General features: G+C 38.5%; 1 protein-coding gene across 2 annotated transcripts in view; it reads left to right on the top strand.

Moving 5' to 3' along the window:
* The window catches only part of ZSWIM6 (zinc finger SWIM-type containing 6), a 119,473-nt gene that overhangs the window by 72,370 nt on the left and 19,297 nt on the right, over positions 1-27,806 (top strand). The window contains exons 3-8 of one of the 2 annotated variants that reach the window (XM_034073133.1): positions 6,174-6,322; positions 6,850-7,000; positions 21,144-21,323; positions 22,888-23,064; positions 23,355-23,501; positions 26,266-26,412. In XM_034073133.1, the coding sequence (XP_033929024.1) occupies positions 6,174-6,322; positions 6,850-7,000; positions 21,144-21,323; positions 22,888-23,064; positions 23,355-23,501; positions 26,266-26,412 (951 nt within the window). The remainder of the gene's footprint in view (positions 1-6,173; positions 6,323-6,849; positions 7,001-21,143; positions 21,324-22,887; positions 23,065-23,354; positions 23,502-26,265; positions 26,413-27,806) is intronic. The other variant, XM_034073134.1, reaches the window with a different exon arrangement.

Raw genomic sequence — 27,806 nt, forward strand, 5'->3', positions numbered from 1 at the left:
AAAACTGTTTTGTAGACCTGTCTTGTTCTGAACAGCTTACTGAACAATGTTTGTAGGCTAATTATTTTGAGCACTGCTTGAAGGTACAGGTAAGTAAGAGGAAGAACTTAACACAAACTTGCTTCTAAAAGCCAGAGGAAACCTGGCACATAAACACCAGAAACAGCTCTGATTAAAGGCAAGTGCTGAATCTGGAATTGGAAATTCTTTTCACTGTTCCATAGAGGTGTTCTGATTTCAGGTGTTTATATACAATTTTTTTATCTTACTTTCCTTTGCTCTCACAGTAGCTGTACTAGTTCTATTTATCCTCTATTTTCAGCAATAGGCAAAAGAAATCAGGTCTTGAATGCTATTTATTTGTACATAACATTGATCCGGGACTTCGAAGAGTTCTGAGCACAACGGTTTTGTTGACTTGCTCATGAGCTGGCTAGGGAGATGCAACAACACTGCAGCACTTTCCTTTCACAAATGGTGAATTGGATAATAGTTAATTTGCTCAAAATTCTGCCATATGTGGCAGTCAATGATTGGCTTTGGTCAGTTCCCATGTGAAGGAGGTTACTGGGGGAACCAGTGAAATTACTTACACTGATGACATTGGTTTTGAAACGACAAATTCCTTTGAGCTCCTCTGTGGATGCAAATGATGCTGTATCGTTTCTTGCTCCATGACTGAGCCTTACTGAAGGAAAAAATAAGGGAATGCTGTTAGAAGCACAGGATTGTGTTGTCTATTCAATAACTTCAGGAGATATGAGTGATTTATTTGGTATCCTGTATTTGCCATGCTAATTTTCTGTTGGTGGTGATTACATTATGAGAGGGCTTCAACTGTTGTTAAAGCACGAAAGCACCTCTTGCATTTTAGAAGGTTTGTTGTGTTCTGATTTTCTCACATTGCACTGCGACAGCAACATCTTGCTGTTGATTTCAAAATTGGAGATCTGTGGGGTCTAACCTTCTGTACTGATGACAGCTGTAGATGTTCATACTGATACCCTGATGTCTGCACTGCGTAACTTTTGGCTTCACATTGGTTTTCATTCTGGGGATGCTGACTCCGGAAGCTGGAGGAAGATTAGGACCCCACTTAGCTGAGGTGGTTTTTTCCCCTCTTAGTTTTTGTGCAGTTGTAGCAGAGGGAGCTGTGAGGTGGTTAAGCTAGGAAGAGAGCAGTCAGAATGATGGAGTAACAGCCAGGTTTGTCATCTTGGATTTCTCTTTTCTTAGATATGATACTTTCACTTAAGTAAATTGGAAGGTCAAGAGCATGTTCCAGAGAATTTGAGTGGAAATAGGAAAGTAACTGCAAGATGTGAAGTGGGAGAAGGTCTGTTTGCATATTAATCTCATGGTAACATTGATTGTTATTATGTGCATAGGGTAAAATGATCTGCCTTTTATTGTTGTACGGGCAGCCTAGCAAACCAATTTCATTTTTATTTTTTAAGCTGTCATGTTTCTTTCCTGCATGTTTCATGCTGCTGTTGCAATCTCTGCTCTTACAAGAACTATGTGGATTTCTCCAGACTTTTTTCTATTCTCTGATTCTCTGACTCACAATAAAAGTCACTGGTATGAAAACACATGAAGATAAGTTTAAGAGGGAAGACCTGGGTGAAAACAGTTTAAGTACATTCATCTTCCTAGAAGCAGAGGTACCTGGGTAGTTGCTTCTGTATGTGTCGAGGCAGATCTAGGTGCATCCTCTGGAAATGCTGATCTGTAATGTATATTAGGAGCTTGGTAGTAAAGGCATTCAGGAAGGAAATATCAAAAAAATTGCTTTAAAATAGTATTTCAGAATATCTAACATGGTTGCTCTATGTTTTAAGTTCCAAAGGGCAATTTTGAGGTATAGGTGAATATTTGTTAAAATGAACTTACTGTTTTTAGCTGAAATTATGGGGACCTTGGTGGAAAGTTTTAGAGTAAAATGGGGCTGAACAACAGAATACAGCGTGTTGCAGATCTACTAGAAGGGACTTTGAAACTTTCTGCTTTGTGTTTGTGAGACCTGGATTTTAGGAGGAGAAGTTAGATATTGTCATCAGAACAGATAAATTGATGTATTTTTCTGTATGTGCAGATGGAAGGGAAAGAGGTTTTTTGAAGTTGGTTTGTTGTGGTTTTATTAACTTTCCTGAGCATAGTATTGCCTGTCCTGTCTCCGTATTTTCCATTGGTAGCATTGGCTGCTTCTCAGCTTCTCAGTTGCTGTTTGCTGTGCACTGCTGAATGGGGGTTATATTCCTCCAAAGAGTTCTCAAATTAAGTATAAGATTAAGTGATTTATGTGTAAACTTTGACTCATTTGGGGAATGAAAGGTGTAATAATATTTTTGAGTCATTAATTTTATGATATTTTGTGTATATAATTATTGTTCAGAATAATTCTGAGCACACTAAGTTTATAAAATCAGTTACTATTCTGTTGTGAATCAGCATACAGCAGTATTGGTTTGTGGCTGAGACCATTCAGTCTTTGCATAGTACTAAATTATGCTTTTTACTTGTAATATTTTTTTCCATATCTTCCTCCTAGTGCTGCCATGAGATGATATTTAATAAAATCTAACTGATCTACATTTCACCTGTATAATGAAATTAATAAATTTTTTATAAAATTAAGTTCAAAGAGTTGTCAGTGTGGCTATGAGTGAGCAATTTGGTATGGTTTCATCTGAAGACAACTCTTGTGATACTTGCGAAGGAGGGACCAGGGAAGCAGTTTATCATAAAAACTACTTTCTGCTGTTTTAACCAGATTTCACTGTTGGTCTGCTCTTGTTTGCCATATAGGCAACTCTTAGCTTATTTCAGTCAGTGCTCCTTGCTTTGCTTCTACTTACTTTCCACGGTTAAGTTCTCAATATACAACACCAGTTCTTGAATATGGCTGCTCATTTTAAAAGCTGTTCCTCTTAAAATTGCTATATAAATAACCAAAGTGCTAGGTTTTTTTTTTTTAAATGTTACTGCTTCTTTATAACCTGGGAGTTGCTTATATATATTTTACATGTAACCTGCTATGACCATAAATGTAAAGGGTTGTTACCCTGATTTCAAATTTTGTTTAGATGTTGCAGAATTGTGCACAATATTCCTGCTTTGATTGCCAAGATTGCAGTTTAGTAATTTAAGTAAAAGCATGTGTTACAATGTATAGCTTTATGTATATACTGTATTTATTGTATTCAGCTGTAAGTACCTGACGTAAAACCTATTTTGAAGACCAGTCATGACAGAAGTTAAAGGCAGGGATTGGAAGGATGAAATTAGTGTGTTAGTGTCTATAAACTGACACAGTTTAATTACAGGTTTTAATATTTAGTATAATTATTCAGTGCTTTTCACTTTCATAGTTGAAATGAGAACTAATTTACCCTCATGACATCCCTCTGAAGCATGTAAGTGATACTTTTCCCCAGTTTACAAGTGGGGAACAGGATTTGGTCTTGGTACCAAACTGTGATGCAAAGATTTAATTCAGAGCTGCCCATGTTCCTTTTGCAGCCAAACTGTCTGTCTGCTGATGCCTTGTGGTGCCCTTTTGGGGCTGCACCCCAAGCAAAGCCACGGCCCTTGGGCTAAACCTTCAGCTCTGCCTGGTATTGAGCCTGAGCCTCCCTGATGGCTGTTCTTAGGGCATCATCTTGCAGCTCCAAAGGCAGCTTTCTCCTTTTGCTTGTTCAGAAACCTTCTTGTCTACTCACCTGGTCCCTTGTCTTCAGAAGGAAAATGGCAGTGTAGAAATTCTGTCCATTGCTCCAGAGGCAGAGGACAGTGTCCATTGTGCTGTGTTTCAGTGAGGGAGGAGACAGGCTAGACCAATCAGTGTTTAACTGTCTGCGAGTGAATGTAGTAATCTTGAAAAGACTTATCTGTAGTACTGTGCTGAACAGCATCAGAGAGCTCAGACCCTTGGCTTCGTGTCTTCAATCTTCTACACTACTAGTGTGAAAATAATGCTGGTGTAAGTATAGTGATGCAGGCTCCCCGGGGAAGGTATATTTGGGATCAGGGTGCGATAAGAGGCTTTGGTGGGGGCAGCACTGGTGGTCAAGGGTAGCAGATGCCCTTGTTCCTGTAAAGGAACACTGTTGTTAAAGAATCTGTGGTAGCTGTGTTGGAATTTAGCCTTCTAGCACAAATTGACTGATGAGCTTTTGATAAAAATATAAACAGTTACAGAAGGAATTGTTTTTCTCCTCAATAGGGAAGCTTAGCTGAGGAGTCTGGGGCTATTTTTAATTCAATTTAAAACTGGCCGTACTAAGATTATTTAAAAATAAATCTCTATTGAAGTGAGCGGTACATGTAAGTGTATTTTGTATATTGGTGCTTTTATATACTTCCTTTTCACAGATCATTCCTCTGTGTTTAGAAGCAATGAAATATTTAAACTGTTTGGAAGGTGATACTGTAAACCTGTGTCTGTGGAACAGCTGTTCTACTTATTCTTGTGTGGTTTGATTTCCCTTTTCATCTTGTTGTTTGCAACTGAAAAATAACCAATATGCATTTCATGTAGCTGACTGAAAGCACCTTAAAGTTAGCACACTAAAGACAGAAGGAAGATGCTTTTCATTTTGTGGTTGTTGTACTATCTTGGGCTTGATTCCTGTCTTCTGAGACACTGTTATTATTCCTGCGGAAGGCAGGAGAGTTCATTCACATCTTCAAAGACACAATTCCTTATTAATTTCAATTAATCTAAATATGTGTGTTGATACATTCACTGTATTGCTATGCAGCATTTCCAGCTTTAGGCTCTGAAGTTGGAGGAAGTTGCTACTGCAACTAGTAGACAAGACATCCCTCTGACCCTTTGCATCTTCTGGTTGTGTTTTCATTGAACAAAAATTCCAGGATTCCCTGTGGCCGCTTAAAAGCTTCACCTACATGGCAGAGCTGCAATTGTGAAATGAAGGCTTGAATCAATGTTTAATCCCTGAACATCTGAATAGTTGCAGCTGTCTTTGCTTTCCAGGCTCTTAGGGCTCCTTTGAAAAAGGAAGTTTTTACAAATCTTACTGTGTAAATTTCCTTCCCTGACAGTATTTTTTTTTCTTTTTTCTTTTTTTCCTGCAGAGGTAGCATAGACTCAGATTAAAAAGTGATAGATTGTGTAACATGATTCAGTTTTTAACCTCTTCTCAAAGCCTAGATAGAGATTACACAGTTGTGACAAGCTCAAAATCAAGAAGTCAAGTTAGCCTGCATCTTGGGCATGCTTAAAATACCTGATGTCGTGGTGATGCACTACCTTGAGTTGTTTCCCTGACAGTCTAGACAAGTGCTTTTCAACCTTTTCAATTTGAATACCTTTTAAAAAAAATAGCCAGTAAAAGTACAGGGTTCTTAAGAAAAATACAGATTATTAGGTAGTGCAAGAACTTGGTTTTGTTTTGTCAGCCTTTAGTAGAGGCCACCAGTGGGAAATCACTGATCTTGACTGCAAAATTTGAGTTAAAGCATCCTGTGGCCAAAGCACTGCCTGATGTAAACCTAGTCATTTCAGTTCACACTCAGCTAATACTGAATTGACTCTGTGTTGATGACATTGCCTATGGAAAAATGCTCCTTTGAAAGCACCACAGTCTTACGCAGCTGTAACTCTTATTTATGATGGAAATGCATTTAGTACTCTAAGACTTTGGATTTGTTTGGGGATTTTTTTTACTCTTTGTTTAGCTTTGCAGAGCCATCACAGCTCAGAGGCACCGAGGTGATGATTTTCCTCATGTTCATCAATAGCAGCGCTCACTAGCAGTCACTTAAACCTGAGCAGGATTACTGAAGGTATAGGAATTACACAGTTTTTTTTGGGAAAGTGGTTTTAACATCACACTTGTAGAAATACTATATGAAGTCTGATTTTCTTGTAAAAGCATTTTAGTATGGCTGCTGAGCCTGGGAGGAAGAAAACTCACCTTAATTTTAATGTTTTGTTATAAAAATTTTTTTAAAGTACCATTTCATAGGCCGTATTTTCCAAGTGCTTAAGACTACTGAGAAGAAATTCAGTCTATTTTAAAGAATATTTAGATTAAAGACAAGACAAAAAAAAAAATCCAAAACCTCTGCAGTAGTCCTCCCCCCTGGACCCATTAACCTCTCTTCTTTATATAGAATATAATAATTTCTTTTCATTCTGTTTGCAGGTGCTCCTGACCCAACAGCGGGCGCTAGCATAGATGATGAAAACTGCTGGCATTTGGATGAGGAACAAGTCCAAGAACAGGTTAAACTCTTCCTCTCCCAGGGTGGATACCATGGATCAGGGAAGCAACTCAATTTGCTTTTTGCAAAGGTGTGTTGAGTACTCTAAACCTTCCCTTTTTTCCTCCCCCATTCCCCAAGCCAGTCAGCACTTGTTTGAGTCTTGCTCAAAGTCGTGTTGTTCTAAAGAAAGAAAAAGCCTTGGGAACGTGATCGCAACTTAATAATGTGTTGTACAGTAATGGACTGCAATCTGATGGTCATGAGCAGTGTAAGGACGTGAAGTAATATTTCAACCTTCTGCAGCTCTGCTGTTCTGTTCCTTCCCACTCCCAAAATGTTGGAGAAGCCTGCAGGAATTAGTCTTGCAGCAGTTTTGCATAATACACCTGTGGATTAGTTGTCAAGGAAGTGTCTTTTATTATTGCAATAGGCTACTGAAACCAAAAATGGTTATATTTGGGAAGGCAGACTCTATTTTCTTCTTAAACACTTCACATCGCATATATAAAGTATGTTCCCTATTTAACAGAGGTGGAATATTTTACTCTGCAGTATATTGTCTGTACTGTGACTTTTTTGTCTTTTCAAGTTTGTATTAAAAGACTTGTTTCCTAGGTGCGAGAGATGCTAAAGATGAGAGATTCAAATGGAGCCCGCATGTTGACGTTGATAACAGAACAGTTCATGGCTGACCCTCGTCTGTCACTTTGGAGACAACAAGGAACTGCAATGACTGACAAGTATAGGCAGCTCTGGGATGAACTGGGTAAATGCACAGACTTCAAAATCATTTAGTTTTTCATATGTATAATGAAGAAACAATTACATACTTGGGGTGGAGAGGAACTATTGTGGTACCAGGTAAAGCAGGTTAGAGTTTTCTGCAGTCCTCCTTGTTCTGTTAAGGTTGGGTCAAATTGAATTTCTGATCTACAGTGTGAGACAATTGCAGTTGGAGGAGAGGAAGCATGATATGAAACAAGTACAATTGCAATGACTTGTAAGTACCTTAGGATCTAAAAAGAATAAAGCAAAAGGTGGAAATATAGCTACCCAACTGAGGACAAGTATATAAACCACTAGTGCTGAACTGAAAAGTTTAAAGAAGAAATCAATTCAGAACTAGAGAGAAATAGAAAGCAAAGGGAGAAGGTTCATTAAGACTGTGAGAAGATAGCAACAAAGGAAAGTAGAAGTCCATTACTGAGTAGGAAAGGAGATCAATTAAGAGGGCTGGAACAATTAACACTGCTTTGCAGGAAAGGTCAGTTGTGACCAGCTACATGACCTGTCTGTACAATGGAGAGAGGAACACAGGCTGAAATGGGAAATATTTAAACTGGTACAGTCTGAGGACACTTGCTCTAGAGTGTTCCAGAAATTCACTAATACAGTTTTTAACTACTGTTTCAGAAGTTCTAAAAACCTATAGGAATTTGTGGTAAAGAGGCGAAATTAAAAACAACTTGAACGTAAATGTTAATGAGATTTTAAAGGTGGGTAGGTGAGTGGAAAGAATATTAAGTAACCACAAGCATTGTTTTTCTAGGAATAAAGTACTGGAACAAACTACTAGCTGGTTGGAGTGTTAGGGTGTAGGAGATAGAAGTGATAAAAGGCAACCTGAATTATTTAAAATACAGTAGTAAATAATTTGTTTCTCTAAAAGGCATCATACACTGAGTATATGAGTGGAGGGATTAATGTGAATATCTTAGCTGCAGTAAGCTTTTGGATGCTGCCTTGGAGGCTTTCTCAAAACATGCTGAAGACACACGGCTGAAATCAGCTTGTGGTTCGCGGAACTTGGAGTGTTACTTGTCTCTCACTCATTCTAGAAAGTCATTTCAAGTCTAGACTTAAAGGATTTTGTCTTGAGATGTGTTCTGGTCAATAGTGCTATGCCTGGCTTATGTGGCATGGAACATTAAATAACAAACAAAACTTTACAGATGATCCCCTGTGGGACATTATCTAAATGCTGCAGAGAAGGGAGCCAAAGACCATAATGCTTTTGATATATTCTAAAGGTCTAAAATCAACTAAATTAAATTCAGTCCAAGCAAGAACAACATTAGTCATTTAGAAAGGAAGCATCAAAAGCGAAGCCTAAATTTTCCACTGTTGAAGCTAAAAGTTGACTTTGATTGTTTGTGGGACTAAAACTGGATATTAACATAAATGATACTCTAAGCAAAGCGTTAGATAACTAGTGCATTATTAGGCTAGTTAAGATTATAGACTTCTGTGGTGGAGAGTCTTTATAGAAGAGGTAAAGCTCTGTCAGAGACAGTGTAGATACAACTACATGTGTTCAAGTGTTACAACTCTTTTAGTGTGTCATTTCTATGATGCCTTGACTTGTTGGGGAATAACAGTTTTGCTAAGCAAGGGCATGTGCTTAGCTGGACATGTACACAGCAAAACTGTATACTACCATACTGAAAATTGGAGGGTCTCATGCTTCATTGCTTATGTGGGTTGAACCAGTAGGTGGTGGTTGAGCCAGAAGTGTGTTCTCCATCTCTGTTACCTGTAGCAGTCTTACCACAAATCTGCCAATAAACATAAAATATTTTGTTAAATTTTCTTGGTAGCTCCTCTTTATGTTTCATCAATTTCATGTTAACATCACTTTCTTGACAGCACCTGTCTGAACGTAGGGGAGATGGAATCTCTCTGCCTGCAGTATCAAATAAATTTTAAGTAATTGAATTGATTAGTTTAGTTTAATCAGAATTACAGGTGCCACTCCCAAAGAGTATCTGTGCAATTTCCAGCCTCACCACTACCTACAGCTACTGTATTTGCAGTCTGAGGCAAATCTGCTGCCTCTGACAGTATCAAAATATGTTGATTGTGTACTGTGGTTTAAATTGCAAATACATTCCAGTCTCTTCAGATAGGCAGTAGGCTAAGAGCAGATCTTGGTTTTTCCACCTCCAGCTACTGTTTGTGTTGCTAAACTGTCTGCTTCTTCAAGCAGACCAGTAGGATTCCCTCCACTGGTACTTAGCAAGTTCCCTCAGAATTGCTGCTAACTGAATGAATCTCTCCAGCTGGACTCCTCCTACCTTGTGTGAAAGTCACAAGCTGCTGTCAGTTTTTTTCTAGGAATTCACCTTGAGTATCACTCACCTCTTTTTTTTCCAGGTGAAATGTGCATCTCTTATAGGGAAAAAAATAAAGTAAATGTACAAAAGTTGAAGGAGATTTTAAGGGAGACCAGAGTTAAATAGCAAGCTCCAGAAGGAAAGCAGGCTGGCCCTGGCAACATATAATCTGTGCTTGTAGTGACAGAGATAACTCAGATTTTAGGTTTAAGGGGATGATGTTGTTATGTTCTAAAATAATGTTGGCTTTTTGTCTTGCCATCTTATGTGATGTCAGAGAACTAAAATATCAACAAGGAGAGTGAGACAGGCCTGTGCACACTTGGCTTTCTCTATTATGTATTCAGAGTAATCTGGGTGTGGCATATATGTATGTCTTTTAAAATGTCTATCATTTATTTCACAGGTAGGTAGCAATTTGAAGTTGTAGTTATGGATGATTTTAGAATATCAAAACCATGTAACTATAGACTGCTTAATAAAGGCTGGCTTGCTTGCTCTGATATGCTGTCTGCCAACTGCTAGGCATATGGCCACTTTGTCAATTCTATTTTGGCCCAGGTTTTTAAGTGTACTTCAATAACTTCAGCTTTGCTCCATGACCGGGTCACTTGAGCCTTTCATTAGAACTTAACTGCTGCTTCCTTCCTGGCATTGGCAAAAGGTACTGGAAGGACACACTGGGCTCTGCTCAGAGTTCCTGCTGAAGTTTATGGTGAACAGTTGACTTCAGTACAAGTCAGATTGGGTTTCATGTTTGAAGGTGCTGATTTAAAATACAAAATTCCCCAAAATCCCAACAACAACAAAAACATACAAAAAAACCAAGCAAAAAAGTCCACAACCACCCAAACCCCATAAATTTATCACATCTAGGTATGAACCTAGCAGTTCTCTAATACAAAGTCCTAATTCTGTAAGCAATTTATGATTCAAAAGTCTCAGGTTAACAAAAAAGCTTTACATATAATTAGCTAGTTCTCAAAGATGGTGAGGAAGAACATAACAATTACATTCAGTAGGTTGCCCTGTTGTACTTCAAAAAATTGGTTGAGCTAAATACTACTTGCAGAACTCCAGAGGTGTAGTACTGGAAAGACCAAGGTTAGAGGTCTAAGCTATAAGGTTTGGTCATAGACCTTTAATACTAGAAGAACATAGATGCAATTGCAGTGATATGCTGGTGAACGCTTCCAGCTTGCCAAAATAATACATAAACATGCTTTCCAGAGTTCAGAGTTGGAATTCTTCATGTAGTTGCTGTTTAAGTGGTGTCTCTAGATAAATTTCACATGCTGGTCTTTAGGTGTTTAATTGTTGGTGACTGTGGTTGGAGACTTGAGTATATCAGAATGATTAATTATCTGAAGTCCCTTGGTTTGCCTTTTTAATTAAGTTGCATTGGTGAAATGGGGGAACATGGAAATGCATAGTGAATAGCTGCAGATACCTGTTGAGCCAATATCTCTGATTTGAGGAAAAGGTCAGTTAACCTTCTTTGTAGTCTAGAGGGAAAAAATGAACCATGCAGTCTTACTACCATAGCAGTCACTTGTTAATACTCATCTATGAATAAATTAAGTAAAATTTTCTTGTTCTTTATAAAAGTGAAAATATTTCCTTAAGAAAAGGGAAATTTTGACTTTGCCCCCAAGTCCAGGGATCATGATGGCTGCAAGGCTCTGCTTTAGAATTAAATGTTGAGCACTGCCAGATGCCAGATACTGGGAAGAGGCTGAGTTTTGTTGGCAAATGGGATCTGAAAGTTAATTGGTGTTTTCTGCAGGCTTCTGGCTGTGAAATGAAATTGGAAGCCCTTTAGCCACATGGATAATACAGGACCTGAATACAAATGTCACATGTCACCATCAGGACCCACTGTGAAACAATAGTGTTCCCTCTCAAACACTGCGCCATTACAGATCATTTAAATATGGGGATTACATTTAAACTAAAAGCCCCATTTGCCTTTTACTGCAATTTAAATGTCCTCTTAGTAAAAGCTAAGTGACAAATTAAATGAAAAAAGTGCCCACATTTTTAAAGCTGTAATGCAAAACAACCTTTTATTGCTTCTCATGTGCCACGAATGAATCATTATACTTGTCAACCCTAAACCAAGCCATAATTGGAGCAGCTAGTGTTATCAAAGTGGGGCTGCTCTTGTGACAGCTTAATAAAGCTGGAACTGTTAAATTAAATCCCAGATGCTTAATCTGATGAAAGCAGTCAAGTAGAAGAATCTAAGACAAGTATCTACTGCTTGGTGGAGTGATGGTCCCCAACAGCTTGTCAACACGTAGATTACAGGATCAGATTTTTTTCTTTTTTGGTGAACTACCATTTTCAGTATCTTTATATACTTCTGCTTGCCTTTCTGGTGAAGAAACTTCACATAATTTGCATGTTTCAAAACAAACATTTCTAGTAAATTTTCTCCATTTTGATATTTAAGAAGTGTTTAACGGGGAAAGCTAGATTTTGTTAAAGATTAGTTTCTTGTGTAAAAAAATGTGATGGGAAGGAGGGCATGTCCAAATAACTCTTGCAAGGCAGTGGATAAAACTAGTCAGTATGTTCTCAGTTTGCATCGTGTTGATTCTGGATTTTGAGGAGAACTTAAAAGATATTCTGTAGTTAGGTCTGGGTGGTCTCCACATTTTAATGCATAGGCTTCTCTAGTCTACCTCAACCACTTGTTGGTATCTGAAGTTTTCCACTGTAGGAACCTCTCATGACGTTGCCAGAGCATCATTCATGGGATAAAGCTTTGAGGGACGTCCTTAGAAGCCTTTCTGTTATGCATACTAAATGGGTTGTTGTTGTAAAGGTATTTTCCTGAGCAGAATAATATGTCTTTACCTTCGTAGTTCTAGTGACTTAGACTTGGTAGTTTTTTGCTAGCATTTTGCCCTGTTGTGAGCTGCTTTTAAATGTTGAAACAGCCTGAAGGTCTACTTTGAGTTCACCTTTGCCGATTATTTTTAACACTTTCTAGATAAGTGATATATTTCTGAGTTAAAATCTAAAGCTAAAATATTATATTCAAAGGTCATGTCATGCAGAGAAATACTACAATATGTTTCCTGAATATCATGTCTACATTTTTATTAGTAACACGTTGCTCCTCATCTTAATTCTAAATGTTGAATTAGGCAAGGAATAATTATAGATTAATTAAGAGAGATTTAATTACCATTTTTCTATGAGCAAACTAATGATTAACTGTTAAATAATGCTATTTTTTATTTGGAAACCACTCTGAATTTTTGTGATAAAACAATTTGTATTCATCTCTAGAAAATGTTAGATTCTTCTAACCTTAACTGAATGAAGCTATTCTCCAGCTGTATTTCTGTGTCAGGCATTCCTTCCCTTTATGATCAGAGAGACAGACTTGTATGAATGGGACATGCCAGCTGTTTTAAAGAGATTATCTCTCCATAGCACTTAAGTAGAGGGAGGGGGGGAAGGACAAAAGCAGCTAGGGTTCTTGCCAATATGCCCCTAGAGGAATTCCTTCCAGGTGCCTTCAGGGCTGCCATGAAGATGAAGCACTGAAGTTAAGCATTCATTACAGTTTTTGTGCTCTAATACCATTTTTCTGGAGCTGTGTACTTTGTGCAATTCATTTTTAGGATCAACTATACAGTAGAAACATTCACTTTGCCCCACATTCTATGTATTTCAAGAATGGTGCAGCAAGGCTCAAAGTTTCAACTTCAAGTGCCAAGCTGGTATCCATATTTTCATTACTTCTTTGAGTATTCCAGGTTCTAACTCCATGTTCTGTCTTAAAGCTATGAAGAGTACCAGTGCATGGCACTTACAGAAAATTAGCTTCAAATTTCTAAGTTTAGGTTAGTCAATTGCATGAAATGTGTTTCTGTTTGAAGTGAAAGCTGTAAGAGGATCTATGTTTCATAGGAGGTGGGATGCACCATGGCTTGCACCATTTCCCTTGGTCTTTCATTGTGGAATTTTTAGATAGAGTGATACTTTGCACATACTTGAACTATATCATAGTTTATCACATGCACCTTCAAGTCATGCACTTAAGGTTACATCTGCTCTTTCACAGGATATGCTGTCAATATATCAGTGTATTTGAATGATTTGTGCTGTTGGAGGCACTAAACTAACAGTACTGAGTTTCTGAGCATCACAGGACAGGCTCTAAGGCCTGAGTTGTGGATGACAACTTAAAGAAATTTCTGTCCTGACCCCAGAGTCTCAGTTGTTGCTGTCACCTTCATTTCTCTGGTGAATGAAGCCAAACTCCAGTTCTGCAGAGATGGGTTCTGTCTATCTTCTCTGAAGTTTATCTCCTTCCTCCGTCATTACTGGCATGTGCCATAATGGTATTTGAAATTAGGTTATATGAGACCAGAGAGGGTGTTCTTTCCTGTTGCATTTGTCAGATTTGAGGAATAATGGTGATAGTAATTAACTTTAGTCTGTAAGCATAGTTTAAATGGTTTATTTTTATGCCGCACAGAAAGGTTGGGTTTTTACTTAGTTCAGTTGGATGTAAAGTACTTTCACAGGGGGAGCCAGATTTCTTGAAGTTACCCATATTAAAAGAGTTTTTGAAGTTTTTATTCCTAAGCTGTTGAACTGAATTACTTATAAATGTCCTAGAAATTGCGCTGTATTAGAACTGGTAAAAAATTCATTGTGGCCCTAACTGTGGAATTGTGACTGCTAAGATTTAAGGGCAGTTTTACTATGAGTCCAGGCTGGTACCTAGCAGTATTTTCTTTCCTTCCTCTATTTATTTTTAATTCTTTAGTAACGTAAAACTTCCATTTAATTTTCCAAAACCACTTCTAGTGAATACCAGAGCTAGAGAGAGGTAATATGTTTATGGAGAACAAATACTAAATCTTTAATGATTTTTCTGAGTTTTACTGTGATCCAGCAGTCCAGCCTTATGATATTTTCCTGGTTTTTGTCTTGAATAGATAGTGGGAAAATAATAGAAAAATTTGGAAAGCAGTTTAAAGTGAGAGGTGCAAGAATCTCAGTCTTCACAGGTCTGTCAAAGCAAGACAAAGGAAATCCTTTGTAATCTAAGATACCTGCATAGACTGAAAAATGGATAGGGAAGACACTTCTGTCAAACAAAAAGTATCTGAAAATTGTAGTCGTAGCTGGGCAAATTTAACTAGGATACTAGAAATAAGGTTAGAATTTTGAGTTGTGGTGGGCATACAGAAGACCAGCTAATCAGGAGCTACGCTAGATTCATGTATTAGGAATCTTAATTGAAGTATGCTGTTTTTGTAGAACTCAACGATCACTTTGGGGCTGAAACATGAAAGTAATTTAGAAAATCTTAAAGTGGATGGGAATTCAGGCTAGACGATCAGACTGGGTTCTTCTGGCCAGTAAATGTGCATTAGTTACATTCTGAGAGCATAGTTGTGGCAATTACACTTTTCTGAGCTTCCCCCTATGAAAGGGAGTGTTTGCACTTTGTCCACTTTTCTGGAGGAAAAAAAAACAAAACAAAACAAAACTGTTTTTATCTCTTTATGAATATCTTGTTCTTTCTGAACTTCTCAAACTTTACAGTTTTGCATCATGATAGAAAGACATGAGAGGAATTCATGACAATGATAAATTTAAATAGAGGTAGGTTAGTGTATTTATAGTTTCTAGTCACATTAACTTTTCCTCTTGAAATTGTTAGCAGTCTCTGAAAATAGATTGTGACTACTCAGTGTGTTACCAGTTAAAATATCCGATCTCTATTTTGGGCATGAACACACTTTGTTCACCATCTAGCTAAATATTGCCAACTGCTTAAAACTCTGAATAATCATGTTAAGATCCTCTTAAGGGAGGATTTTTTGTACAATTTGTGGTAGTATTAATAATGCTTTTACCTTCAGTTGATGGTTTGTGAACAAATAAATGATTCTGTGGATATTGGGGAAGTTAATCAGGGAGATTTATTTCTAGGTGCTTCATACTTCCTTCTAGCTTTGTAAACCAATATCCAATGCCTTGCTACAGTGGTTAGGTGCATAGTATGCTGTGTTGCATAGAAGGGCGTTTAATGAGCATGTTACAGATCCTGAATAACTCTTTGAGAGACTGTAGTCTCAGGCTATGACGCTGTAATTGCCTGTGATACTGTAAACTGTACCTTTCAAGCAAATTTCTGGTTTTGCATAAAACTGTTCTGTCAAATGGCAGAGTGTCTGAAAAGATGCAAGTTTTTAAAACAAACTTAAAGCATAACTGGAACAACGGGCTTATGCAAAATGATAGAAGCGCTAGGTTAGTTCCTTTTTCCACTGTGCTGAAAGTTGAAAGTGTAGGGAGAGCAGGAGGTTTTTTGTTAATTGGCACATGGAAATCAGAACTAGTAGCTAATGATAGTTTAGAGGAGAATCTCAGTATGTAAACACCCATTTCCTTTCAGCCAAATACATGGGTGCTTTTAACCCTTGGATCAGCAGTACACAGCAAGAGAGAAAGGGGAAATTAAGAAGTTGGTCACTTTTTTTTTTTGCCGCTGCGTTACACCTCCACTCTAATGCACATCTGGAGTTCGGTGTGCAGAAGGGCAATAATTTCTTCTTGCCATCAATACTGCAGGTAATCTATTGCATTAATCAGCCAGCTAGTGTGAAATGCATGGGGAGTGATTATGCTATCATACACAATACAATCAGTATGAAGCACTTGTCAGGACCAATACATCAAAGTTTAATTCAGTAATAGAATGAATTAGAGCAAAATGAAACATTCTGTTCTCCAAGAAACACAGCACCCACAGAAAGCCTTCTTTTTTTTTTTTTTTTTTTTTTTTTTTTTTTTTTTTTTTTAAGGCTGCACAGAGAAATCAGAATTCATTAAGGAACTGTTTTTAGGAATAAAATTGCAACTTGGATCCAACTGAATGCTGAGAGCACTTTTCCTTGGGGTTTTTACCAAGGAGAGAACAGCACTGAAGTGCTTCGCCTATCTTTACTGTTCCATAAAAGCAACTGTTTAATAGGAGTGTTCTCCAGTGGGACTCCTGATTATGCTTTGTTCTGGCAGAGCTCTCTCCCTGCCTGCAGGAAGGAGGTGGCATTGCCAGTCACTCTGAGAGCACTTGTCCTTCTCATTGAGAAGCAACAAATACCACAGACTGCCTTCTTTGAGGTTGTCCCAGTGTTTCAAAAACAGATGTAAACCACTTAAATTCTTTTCTGAAGCATCTAGTTAAAGAGGTCATAGGTTCTGCCTCCTAGTATTTTTTCTATTCTGGCACTACCAATGCTGGAAAATGATGCTTTTGTAATGGAATTGATTAAGCTCGAATGTGATGCAGTGGCAAGTGTGTAGCAGTTGCCAAAGTTGATTTGTCTGTTGCACAAAATGAATGATCTTGATTACCTGGCTCCATTTTCTTTGAAATAATCAAATGTTACTAACCAGGTAGCTTCATAGGTTTTATTTTTTGAGAGAGATGTGCATTGATGGAAGGGGCAAAGAAATATCACTGTACGTATGCATCTGTTTTTTGCATGTTTTAATTTTGGGAATTACTATATTGATCTAAATCTAAAGTAAAGGGCAAGTCTCAGCCATTACACAGGTATTACACATGAGGAAATGCCGACTCAAGCTTAACTATGCAGCAGCCATGACAGGGTAGCATAATATTTCTACGAAAAGCAGATTTCTTGGGAAGACTGTAATCAAACAAACAAAATTTTACACTGGATTTTCAGTCATGGTCAGTGTCCTAGCACCTCACTTAAACTGTTTCCATCACCACCTTCCCATTTACTGTGGCAAAAGCAAAATGGGGTTTATGAAAACTAAGCAGTGCTTATTCTCTCAGGAGAGTCTGTATACATTCCTTGCACTTCTTTTGGCTTCATGAATACATGCATAGACAGGATGTGTAATTACGACAACATCTACTTTTAAAGTGACTGAATGCTTTTTAATGTTTTTCAATTTGTATATTTAAATACTAATCAATGTAAACGCACACTGTCCCTTTCTTCAACATGAATTCAAAGGTAGGGGTGTCTACTGAGAAACACTGATGTTCTCTTGTAGGTACCAGGAAGGCATGCATTGTGTAAAACAGTAATGTAACCTATTTTTTCATAGTGTGAGGCACACTAAAGAGGAGAGGCAGCCATGCATTTTGAAGAAGAGGCTGTCTGAATCACAGATCTGTTTTCGCAAAGCTGGCTTTTTCCAGGTTAAGAGGATTAGAGTTGAATCAAAATAGGCAATTTCTCACTGTGATATGACAATTCTAATATTCATTCCTTTGTGAAATTAATAGCAAATTGCATTCACAGCATGTCTTATTTTCCAGTTACCTTCTGTGAGAAGAATTTTTGTATATTGGGTTATGATAACTTTGTCACTGTGCTGTGAGGAGTTTTGTATTGGAAAGATGTTAAGTCACAGTCAAGGGATTAAAATTGGAAGTTTACTTTTGGTATAGCAGCATGTAGCTAGGGAGGGAAGGTATGTCAGCCTGCTGAGAATCAGTATAAAAAGATACCTGATGCCAAAAGAAAAGAGCAGGAAGACTCTTTCCTTGCTTGGTTAGAGCTACAAAGTACGTAAACACAAACACGTTCTCTGGTTGGTTGGGGTTTGGGTTTTATCAGTCTTTCGGTGTTTTTCAATTGTTTGGTTTGATTGGTTTTTTTTTCCATTTAATGAGTCATTTGTTCATATTGCAGGTGGCATTGGTGATATCATTAACTCTAGTCAAACAGGTAAACTTGAGAATGTCAGCAGTCTATTTGGGGAAACTTCTTTTGAGCATAGACTGTTGCTAACAGCAATTAGCAGTTCAGCATTTCCAGGCTGAAATCACTGGAAATTGATTTAGATGCCTTCCCCACAAATTATAAGTAGCTGCCCTTCACTATTCCTTAAGCCTATCTGTAGTAACAGATAAGCATGGTCAGCAGTTTCCCCATATGTGAGCCATTAGGCAGAAAATAGAGAATCTCTTGTTTGAAGCCAGTGTAAGCTTTCAGGTTGGTAGTGACATTTAAAGGGCCAGTTCAGGGGGACTTCCACTGAGCAGCATAGAACAGGAAGAGTATTCTCCAGGCTCCTTCCAGTTGTCATGTGGTAGGAATCTGAGCACAAGTGAACATTTTCCTCAGTTTTCCAGTGCTAGGAGCAGGACAGGAACCAGTGAATTGAAAGAGCCAGAATGGAGCAGATGTCAGGGGAGGGGGCAGGCACTGAGGGAGCAGGAGGGGGAAGAAATAGGAATACAGGCAAATGCACACGCTCTAGGGGAGAGGAAAACAGAAAAGGAAAAAATCACCACCACCCCCAAAGAAAAAGAACCCAACAACACAAAGGCAGCAAAGAACACAACCTCCGCACCCCCTAAAAAAAAAAACCCCAAACAACCAGAAAAACCACCACAAAAAACACACAAACCAAAAAAAACCCGTACTGAAGAGTGTGGGGTCATTGGCATTATGCATCCTTCTCCCAGATGGTAGCCTTTGTAGCCCTACAGGAGTGGAGCCCGAGGCTCTTTCCATTCCCTTTGCTTCTTGAGGGGGAGTTTTGTCTCACACTGCTCTTCCTGCAGGGAATCGAACAGCCATGAAAGCTGTGTGGGATCTCATATGTGCAAGCCACTTGCCCTGAAGTCACTGGGGACAGGGTGCAGTTGGGCCCTATTGATTTTTCAAGTAGTTTTTGTGAGGTTTATTAGAAATACACTTGTCCTTGAGCTTCATTTGCATAAAAATAGCCTGGTTTTCTGAAACAATGGCTGCTAACAATGTAGTTATGTGTGAGGTGGTCTCCCTGTTTAAGCCAAAGAACTTGTTAAAGGATTTTGGTACTTTGGCATATTTCTTCCCCTCTCATGCTTCTTAGATGTACCACATGCATAGCGGAGCTTCTGAAGAAAAGTGAATTCCTTTGCCTCTAGTGTTGTTTCTGAGATGTGGAAAAAGGCCGTTCATTCTGTAGAGACATGGTGTAATTAGTACTGTGTGTTCTGCCTTGCTGGATGATTGAAATACTTACCAAATGCAGTTAAATTATTCCACTTTGCTTTTGCTTCAGTCTGAAAACACTGGGAATCTGGTTACAAAGTATTAAATGGGATGTTTTTTTGTTGGATACTGAGAGGTGCAGTGTCTCCTTAGTGCTCTCAAGTGATACTTGAATTTGAAAATAATTAGGCCCAGGTTAACTGTTCTCTGGGGCTTTCCAGTGTGCCCCATCTTCTGTTTTGTCTTGAATATTGCAAGGAATACAGTTGCCCTGTCTTCAGCAGTGCTGAATGCATTGATGCTTAATGACAAGAACCAGTTGTAATTTGATTGGAGAATGAGGTATATTGGCAAGTGTGTCTAAGAAAGTTGTATGATTTGATTTGATTTTAGACGTTTTTAAGAATTGTATTGGCCTTATTCACTCCTATGGCAAGTTTCAGACACTTCAAAACAAAACCCACTTGCTGTACTAAACTTGATGTATTTAACTACTGTACAGTAATAATCTGCAGTGTAGTGTCCTTCTGATGTTCTGTACTGTACCGTATCATATTTTGTTGTGGTTAGATCTCTTTGATATTACTTCCTCATTCCATGTTCGTCCAAATAGCAGGGGACTTACAACCTTAAAGATCAAGCTGTGTTTCCACTGGCTCCTGTGCTGTGGCATACCGACATGCTGAATTACTGTAGGAATGAATGTAATGTGATGGCCTGTGCTCTGCATATCCATTTTACATTCTTAGCTAGCAAAAGAATACTTGAATGTGAGAATTATTATCCTGGAAGAACCAGCTGCATTTTTATTGATTTTTTTTTTTCAGCCTCCTATGAAGATTGCATAGATTAAGTATATTCTCTAGATCTCTTGTAGTGTATTAGGGACGTTCTTAATGAACAAATGAACTGTTGCTAAAAAAGCACTTTCAGATGTCTTCATACTTATGTCAAAAGTTCATGCTGATGAAGGGACAGCTGATTTAGAGAAAAATCTTTCCATTTGGAAATTGTTACTAGAGACCTTGATGTATTTGTGCCTGCCCTGCTATATAGTTTCAGGGGGCAGGTTCTGGAGTGATGGTATATGTGAAATGTCAGTGCAAATTAGCTTTCTCTTCAAGCTCCATAAACAGAAAATATAAAACAAATTTTCTAATGTAACCACATTACTGAAGTAATTGCAGTAAAAATATCTTATTCCTATTAGATGGCACAAAACCAGTGTTCAGTGGATCTCTGGGACTCAGACGTGTTTGGGAATGAGTTGTGCTGTCAGCAGTACTTCTGCTAGGTTTCGAGTGTGGAAGTGTATGTTTACAAAATACATGTCTTACTAAAGCACTTCTTTGGTTCCTGTCATGTGAAGCTGGAAGATACATAGTCCTGGTTCATAGAAAACAACATTAAGCCTCTAGTACAAAAATTAAAAGAAGAACGTGGATAATTTCCTGCTGTAACTTTATGTGAATTCCTGTTTGGTTTTGGCTGATGTTCCCGTCTGATGAGCCATACATTGCAAAGTCTGATTTTCTCATACAAAAGCCCTCTTAATGCCCTTTAATTGATAAAGTTGGCTTGGTACAATCTTTCAACTGCTTCAGATAGGCCATGCCAGCTCCAAGATCCTGTGTCAGGAGTTCCCTCTGCCGGGTCTTAGGTGTAGCTGGGAAGCAAGCAGAGTAGCCTTTGAGGGGAGAAAAAGTGTTACAGTATAGAAGTTTGCAATTAGTCATCAGCTGTTGCATTTTTAATAGAAAACATAATTTAGCAATTTTTTTAAAATCAGGTGCTCTGTGGATGTGTATAGTCTTAAATCCCCACTGCAAGTTGGAGCAGAAGTCCAGTTGGCTAAAACAGCTGAAAAAATGGAACAGTGTGGATGTTTGTCCCTGGGAAGATGGAAACCATGGAAACGAACTGCCCAATTTAACCAATGCTTTGCCTCAGGGTGCAAATGCTAACCAAGGTGAGCCTAAACATATGCACTGACTGCAACGTATAATATAACCTCTATCTTATACACTCTAGCCTTGCAGAATTCAGCACTCTTTCCTGGAACAAGTAACTTTCTTGTTGAGGATTGACCAGCCAAAATTATTTTCACTAATACTATCCTTGCAGAAGGGATAAATAGGTGGGGGGTTTTGTGCTGGGGCTGCGATGTTTTCACAGCAAGTGTTCGCGTTTAGTTAGTTGTTCTAACTTTTCACCTAGTGCTTCTAAATACATGTTGCATGAAGATTGGATGTCCTTGAAGTATGTCATGTAAAAGCCTGTTGTTTCTTTGCTTGACAGTAATCTTGCATTCTTTCTGGTGATGGGCCTTTCATTTTGTTTGCAGTTACAAGGCCTTTGATACCTATTTAAAGAGGCATCTGTTGCAACTGCATTAAAGTTGAGTGTGTGAGAAACTAAAGCAGCAATCTATGGGATGTGCTCTGTATGTGCAGTGTGCATTGCCAGGTGTGGGGCAGTGATAGAGGCAATACTGCCCTGAGAGGAGGTGCCTTTTCTTACTCGTTATCAGGCTTTCTAATCTAAAATGTAGTTACCAAATCTGACAGTAGCCTTGTGCAGTCCTCCTCAAGCAAAGATGGCTACTCTGCTAATAACTGGGGAAGGTGCAGGATACTTACCTGGGAAAAAAAACCTCATAGTCCTCAAAAACCTCAGTGCTTTGATACTTATTTCATATAATCACTATAAAGTTAACAGTCTGTGCTCAGGAGATGACAGGTTTGGGCTTAGGTAGGTTTTTCCTTGTTTCTTTTTCTTGAAAGATGACCTCTGAAGGAAATAGACATGGTTCATTTTTAAATCTCTCATCTAGCCAGGGACAGAAGTTAATTCCGCCTATGACTCCCTATAGGGGTGTTTTGCTTTCTGCATCTTGTGATGTTCAGCCCAACTTGGGCAGTCTAGTGGTAACTCCGACACAGCATCTCAGTGGTCATAGACATAGTGCCATGTCAACAGAGTGACTTTGCTGTAGGAAGATGTCAGGTAAGGATTATGTCAGTCCCAAGGCCTCACTACCTCACTTTCTTTACAGTATATGTGTATTTATGACAAGAATTATACAAGTGCTCAAAGTTAATGTCAATTCTGAAAAATCTTTCATGCATTGTTTATCCATTCCTCATCCTGGCAGTTCTGGATCTGAGAAGGAAAGAAATGCGGATGCTTGAGTAGCTGTGTACCATATACTTTCTAGCGTGTTTTCATTGGAGTTTGTTTATGCTGTTGAGTGTCCTTAATCTCTAATGTTTCCTCTGCAAAGTCATGTTTAGCATCAGCCATGCTGGTTTGTAGAGCTCTCTGAATGCGAAGTGAATGGCACACACTTTGAGCTGTTGGGTGGTGGTAGGATGTGAAATGTCATCTGCGGGCTGCTCGGTGCAGAGCGGGGCAAGGCAGGCTGTTGTTGGTTAGGGGTGGTGAATAGGCAAAAGACAAGAATACTGTGAATGACTGATTCACATATGAATGAGTAACGCTGATGCAGCTTTCTAAACTTGTGCAAATGACAGATTCATCGAACAGGCCACATCGGACGGTGTTCACTCGAGCCATTGAGGCATGCGATCTGCACTGGCAGGACAGCCACTTACAGCACATTATCAGCAGTGACCTATACGCCAACTACTGTTACCATGACGACACTGAAAACTTACTCTTTGACTCTCAGGGGTGGCCCCTCTGGCATGGTAAGTGGCTAAACCGGAAAGACATTTCCATTGCTTGCTTCTTTGTTCATTTTCTATGGCATTATTTTGGGGTGGGGGGGAACTGGTGGGGAGATGAATGAAGAGCCTGGCAAAAAGAACAGAGGGTCCCTTGAAATACTGGCTCAGAAGTAGTCTTTTAAGTCTCTTGCATAGCTTCTAAAACAACAACAAAAAAACCCAAACAAAAAAGCCCTTTTGAGTAACCTAGCAAAACAGGCCATTGCAGACATGGAAACATTGCTATTCTTCAATTATTTTCTCCATTTTAGAACATGTTCCTACAGCCTGTGCAAGGGTGGATGCATTACGATCTCATGGATACCCACGAGAAGCACTGAGACTAGCAATAGCTATTGTTAATACACTAAGAAGGCAGCAACAGAAACAGCTGGAAATGTTCCGGGCTCAGAAAAAAGGTAAATGTGAGGAAGAGAGAAGGGCAAAGGATGTGTGGGGTGACAATAACATCAGTCTGGAACTTTGCATGAGAAAACCAGATTTGATACTAAAGCAGAAGAAGTGACTTGAACTCTTGATGATGACAGTGGTAATGTCACATTCTGGATGTCAGAGGTTTTGTGTAAAATGGGTTGTGAGCTGTGCAGGACAAAGGCTCTATTCTGCCCTCTCCAGTGTCTGGTATGATGGGGCTTTTATCCCAATCATGGTTTTTAGTTACACAATGAAAATATTCACTGGCTAGTAAACAGAGCTTTGCACTTGGCCTGTCAGGTGTTTAATATTTTTTTCATATGTAATGACATATAATAATGACATAATTTAGCTGGACTGTATGTTTCTGAGTTGGCATTAAGGGTAACAGGGAAGCCAAAACTGCACTTTGTCAAATTTAGCAGTTTGTTCAGGAAGAGTCTCTTAACAATGCATGAAGTTTTAGTGTTTTTCATCAGAGGTGGATTTTTCTTTTTGAAACACATTTTTTTTTTATAAAACATTCTGTGGTGTTCCTTTGATGAGTACTACCCTTGGGTTTGTTGTCTGTTTTTTTGGAAGGAACATCCTCCTTTGCATACAATTTCTATGCCATTTGATCCTTCCTACACAAAATAAACCTGCACTGAACTTTGTTGTTAGTTTGAAGAGTGGAAGAAAGAGATGGCTTTATGGTTAAAGAATGCACGTGGAAAGACTGGAATTACTTTCTCTGCTGCTACAAGAATCCCTTTATTCAAATTTTATTTTAGATGTTCGTTGCTGCTCTTAGCTACATGTGTCCTCATGCATTGTACCCAAGGTGGTTTTTTTTTGAGCACTATTACAGATCCTAGATTTGAACACAACCTGAAAGCACATCTATTATTACTTAGGAGTATTTGCAAAGTGGTTTTGTCATATAATGTAATTTTCCTTAACAAGTGTTCCCTTAAAAGCTTTGCAGCTTTTCTACCTTCTCAGACTGGGGGGGGGGCAGTTAGAAGGTAGAGGGCAATGTCAGTGTGTGTGAGTGTGTGCCACACAACAGGAGGTGTGAACGGTCTTCTGCAAATGTGCTGGTCATAGTACTGCTCCATTTCATTCCCAGTCGCTAATGCAGCATCTAGATATCAGGTACTTCTGTTAACTTAAATTTCTTTGCCTAGGAGCAGTTTCTGTAGCAGTCAACTGCATGCTATTTTAAGTGAAAAACAAAGTGTATGGAATGGAATCCATCCTATCCTGAAACAAAGAAGTTTGTTGTTAGTATGTTGTCACTGCTTTTTTATTTTATTTTATGTGTGGAATTTTTCAAGGATGCTCTTTTAATACCACAAAATGTGCTGGTCTTCTCTATGAGCAGATGAATTCTGCAGCTCCAGCCCTGCGTTCAGTTAGTTTAGCAAACACCACGTGCTTCTACTTAAATTTTATTCACATGGCTGATCTGATGTCCGTGGAACCACTTGCACCATTTTAAAATTAAAAGTCTATGAAGGACTGAAGTTCGGCATGACACAAGCTCATAAGTAGGCACAGTAGAATAAATAGAACATAAGTGAGTCAGTAAGAAGTCACTGTTATTAATCATTTTGGTGATACTGCTCGCTTCTTTCTATTGTCTGTAGCACATGCTATTTGCTAGCAAGACAGTGATTTACTTGTTTGATTTTCATATTACATATCAGTGAATTCTTTAAAAAAAAAACACCCTCTAGACAGTGTAGCTGTGTTTCATTTAGTAGCCCCACACGTTTAAATAGGCAAGAAGAAGATTTTAAAAGCTTATTGATAATGGTTACTTGGAAAAATGACACTTCATGAGCAAGAGAGAGTGAAGGCATGTGTAAGTTAGTGTGTAACAGCAGAGAAAACAAAGCATCCTCTAACACCTTTTATATAGTTTTTAAATGGTCACCTGTAATGTGTCATCTGTCTCACAGCTCAGTCCTGTGTGTAGGAGGAAAAAAGCTGGGAGCTGTGGTCAAAGGGGAGCTGTTGCCATAAGACTCTTCATAAAAAAAAAGGAATTTGGGGGATCTTTAACATCTGTTACCACAACTACACTTCCTTCAGTTCACTGTGCTAAACAATTTTTTCATATTGTAACCGAATTATCAGTGGGGTATGCAAGACAAAGTGTCTGTGAAGGGGGAATGACAAACAATGACCTTGATCTACTTAAAGAATGATTCCTTTCTTCTGCATCTAATTTAAACATTTTATTCTTTTTTTCTTTCCTTCTTTTTAAAGGAGCTATCTTCATGAGTTTATTGCTTCAATAAATGTTTAGATGCAGGATAAGCTTATATTTTATTTATGGAATTGGGACATGTTTTAGAATATTTTCATTTATTTCAGTGTCATCAGATTAACTTAAAATGTAAGAATTGTACTGTGTCTTTTGAGTGGGGAAAATATTGTGAATGTTTTAAAACAGAGTTTTGTTGTAGTGTTTCAGCAGATGTTTTTAGAAGAGCTACTGGTATCGAGGTTTCAATAGACATGGCGTTTGAAAATTCTGACCCATAATGCACTTTGCTTTATTCTTTCTCTTATTTTACCATATTCATAAAGGGTGATGAATTCACTCTCAAATACACTATTTTCTCCTTCTAAGCAGAACATAGTGGAAATACTTTGAATTCTGTACCAAGAGCATTTTCATCAGTTCTACTTTTATAATTGTTTTGAGGGGCTGACATGACTTTCTTTCTTTCCCTCCCTCCATCTTTTCTGTCACAGAACTTCTCCACAGAGGAGTAACCTCAATAACAAATCTTGAAGGTTGGGTGGGACACCCTTTGGACCCCATTGGCACTCTCTTCAGTAGCCTGATGGAAGCTTGCAGGGTGGATGATGAGAGCTTCCATGGATTCTCAGACTTCACGGGTAAGGCCACGCTTATCTTCTGTACACCTTCATTTTACTGGAGGCAATTTTCTGCCCTGCCTTTCTGACTCAGCATCAAAGTCAGTGTTACTATAGTATAAGAACTCACATTTGCATTCCTTAAGAAAACACAAAGGAGAGAAAATGTTTAAAATGTGAAAGCACTTAAAATATTACCAGTTACTCCTTCTTAAAGGCAATGCTGTATTTCACCCTTGAAATAGAATGGGTGAGACATCACAGCAGCAGCTCTCTCCGCATAAATTGCTCCAAGAAACTGCAGGGAATCTTAGAATCACAGAATTGCTGAGGTTGGAAGACATCTCTGGAGATCATATAGTTCACCTGCTCTGCTCAGAGCAGCATTACCTAGAGCAGATTGCCCAGGATTGTGTGTAGTAGGGTTTTGAATAACTCCAAGAATGAACACTGTCCAAATTCTGCGGGCAACCTCTTCCAGTGTTCAACCACTCTCACAGTGAAAAAGGTATTTTCTTATGCTTGGATAGAGTTTCCTGTATTTCAGTTTGTGCCCATTGCCTCTTGTCCTGTCACAGGATACTGCTGAAAAGAGTTTGGCACTGTCTTATTTTACATTCTCCAATGAGATATTTATACATTTTGGTAAGATCCTCCTTGGCCTTTTCTTTTCCAGGTTAAATAATGCCACTTATCTCACTCTCATTGCATGAGAGATGCTGTAGTCCTTTAATCATTTTTGTGGCCCCTTGCTGGATCTGCTTCAGTATGTCCATGCACTGGGGATCCTGCTCACTAGTGCTGAGGAGAGGGGAATCACCTCCCTCAACCTTCTGGCAACACTTCTGCTAATGCAGCCCAGGATGTTACTGGACTTCTTAGCTACAAGTATACACAATGCTTCAACTTGATGACAAAAAGTTTTAATTGATTACATGCATGAATTGTAAATGATATGAATTGGAAAGCAGTTTTGCAGTATCGATATATGACTTAGGAAAGGATGTGTACGCCCATTTTAATTTCAGTATTTGCTTCCCAGGAGCTTAACTGATTAATTCCTTGTTCTCAGTCTTTTCACTTCTGTAGTAGTTTCTTATCACCACTTCTGTGGACAGAAACTGGATTCATCCCTCTACCTGCAGCTTTTTTATACGCTTACCTGCAATCTTCTTGGGGCTTTGCCTCAAAACTGTTTTCATTCAATTAGATTTTCTTCAATAAATTTCTAATCCCATATCCATAAATTCTGGAAGAACTTTTAATTAAAAAATAAATTAGAAGTCGGGTTCCTTGCAATTATACAAAACCCACAACAACCCTATGAAACAAAAACAGCGTGTGTTGAAAAGTAACTTCCACCTAGACATGCATATACAGTTCACCAAAGTCATTCAGCCTTTCTATTTTCTGCA

The sequence above is a fragment of the Melopsittacus undulatus genome, chromosome Z, assembly GCF_012275295.1.
Source record: "Melopsittacus undulatus isolate bMelUnd1 chromosome Z, bMelUnd1.mat.Z, whole genome shotgun sequence".
Lineage (NCBI taxonomy): Eukaryota > Metazoa > Chordata > Aves > Psittaciformes > Psittaculidae > Melopsittacus > Melopsittacus undulatus.